The sequence below is a fragment of the Eimeria acervulina genome, genomic scaffold (assembly GCF_000499425.1).
Source record: "Eimeria acervulina Houghton genomic scaffold, Eah_scaff1546, whole genome shotgun sequence".
Lineage (NCBI taxonomy): Eukaryota > Apicomplexa > Conoidasida > Eucoccidiorida > Eimeriidae > Eimeria > Eimeria acervulina.
The window spans coordinates 947-2,037 of NW_013550202.1; the positions used below are offsets into that span (position 1 = coordinate 947).

Sequence of the window (1,091 nt, forward strand, 5' to 3'; positions counted from 1 at the left end):
GCTGGTACTGCTCGGTGGGACGCCCGTCGGGGCCGAATGCAGGCTCGGGTACTTTGCCCTTGGAGCTCCCTGCTGCTGCTGCTGCTGCTGCTGCTGCTGCAGTGTTGAAGGCACCCCGGATGCTGCTTCCAAAGTCACGCGAGACGCCGCGGGTGGTCTGCATTGCTGCTTGCCTGCGCAGCAGCAGCAACAGCAGCAGCAGCAACAGAAGCAGCAGCAGCAACAGCAGCAAGATGTCAGTTTGCATTGAGGAAAAGAAGACGGCGGTTGCAGCGGCAACATCCGCTCAACGAAGCTTCAGAAGCAGCAGCAGCAGCAGCAGCAACAACAACCACAGCAACTGCGAGCGACAGCAGCAGCACAAGCAGCAGCAGCAGCAGCAGCAGCAGCTTGGATGCCTTACAGAGTAGAGCTGAGTTGGTGTCTGTGCTCAGCAGACGAAGACAAGAGTTTTGCTGCTGCTTCCTTAGCCTTGTCTCTCCAGCAGCGAATCGCAGAGGCTGCATTTGCTGCTCTCTTTCCCTCCTCTATTCTCCGATCCTCAGCTAACAAGTGAACAGATAGACGCTTAGCCTCGAACACCCGGCACAGACCTGCAGCAGCAGCAGCAGCAGCAGCAGTAGCAGCAGTAGCAGTAGTAGCAACAGCAGAAACGGGTGCTGGGAGGGCAGACTGCGGCTGTCGCTCTTCGTACACTTCTCAGTAAGACCGGCCTGCTGCTGCTGCTGTTGTAGCAGCAGCAGCACGTGTCACTGCAGCAGCAGCAGCAGCAGCAGCAAGCGGGGTGTCTGTAGAGTTTATCCTACCTTCAAATCCTTCACTGAGGATCGCAACCCTTGGAAAGTGGTGCTGCTGCAGCAGCCTCGACAGCACTTCGACAGGATCTGCTGCTGCTGCTGCAGCAGCAGCACCCCGTCCTGCTGCTGCTGCAGCTGCTGCAGCAGCTCTGCCGGTGCTTGGATCTGCTGCACTGCCGAGGAGACAGATGGCTTTACCCCGCACGAATTCGCAGCAAAGAAGGAGACTCTCAAGTGCTTGTGCTTCCTTATCGTCTTCCTGCTGCTGCTGCTGCTGCTGCTGCTGCTGCTGCT

At 58.2% G+C, this 1,091-nt stretch overlaps 1 protein-coding gene across 1 annotated transcript in view; it reads right to left on the reverse strand.

Annotated features, from left to right (window-relative positions):
* The window catches only part of EAH_00060910 (hypothetical protein, conserved), a gene marked incomplete at both ends in the record, with an annotated part of 5,611 nt that overhangs the window by 854 nt on the left and 3,666 nt on the right, over positions 1 to 1,091 (reverse strand). The window contains 3 exons of the mRNA XM_013397049.1: positions 53 to 173; positions 404 to 593; positions 807 to 1,086. Of these exons, the coding sequence (XP_013252503.1) occupies positions 53 to 173; positions 404 to 593; positions 807 to 1,086 (591 nt within the window). The remainder of the gene's footprint in view (positions 1 to 52; positions 174 to 403; positions 594 to 806; positions 1,087 to 1,091) is intronic.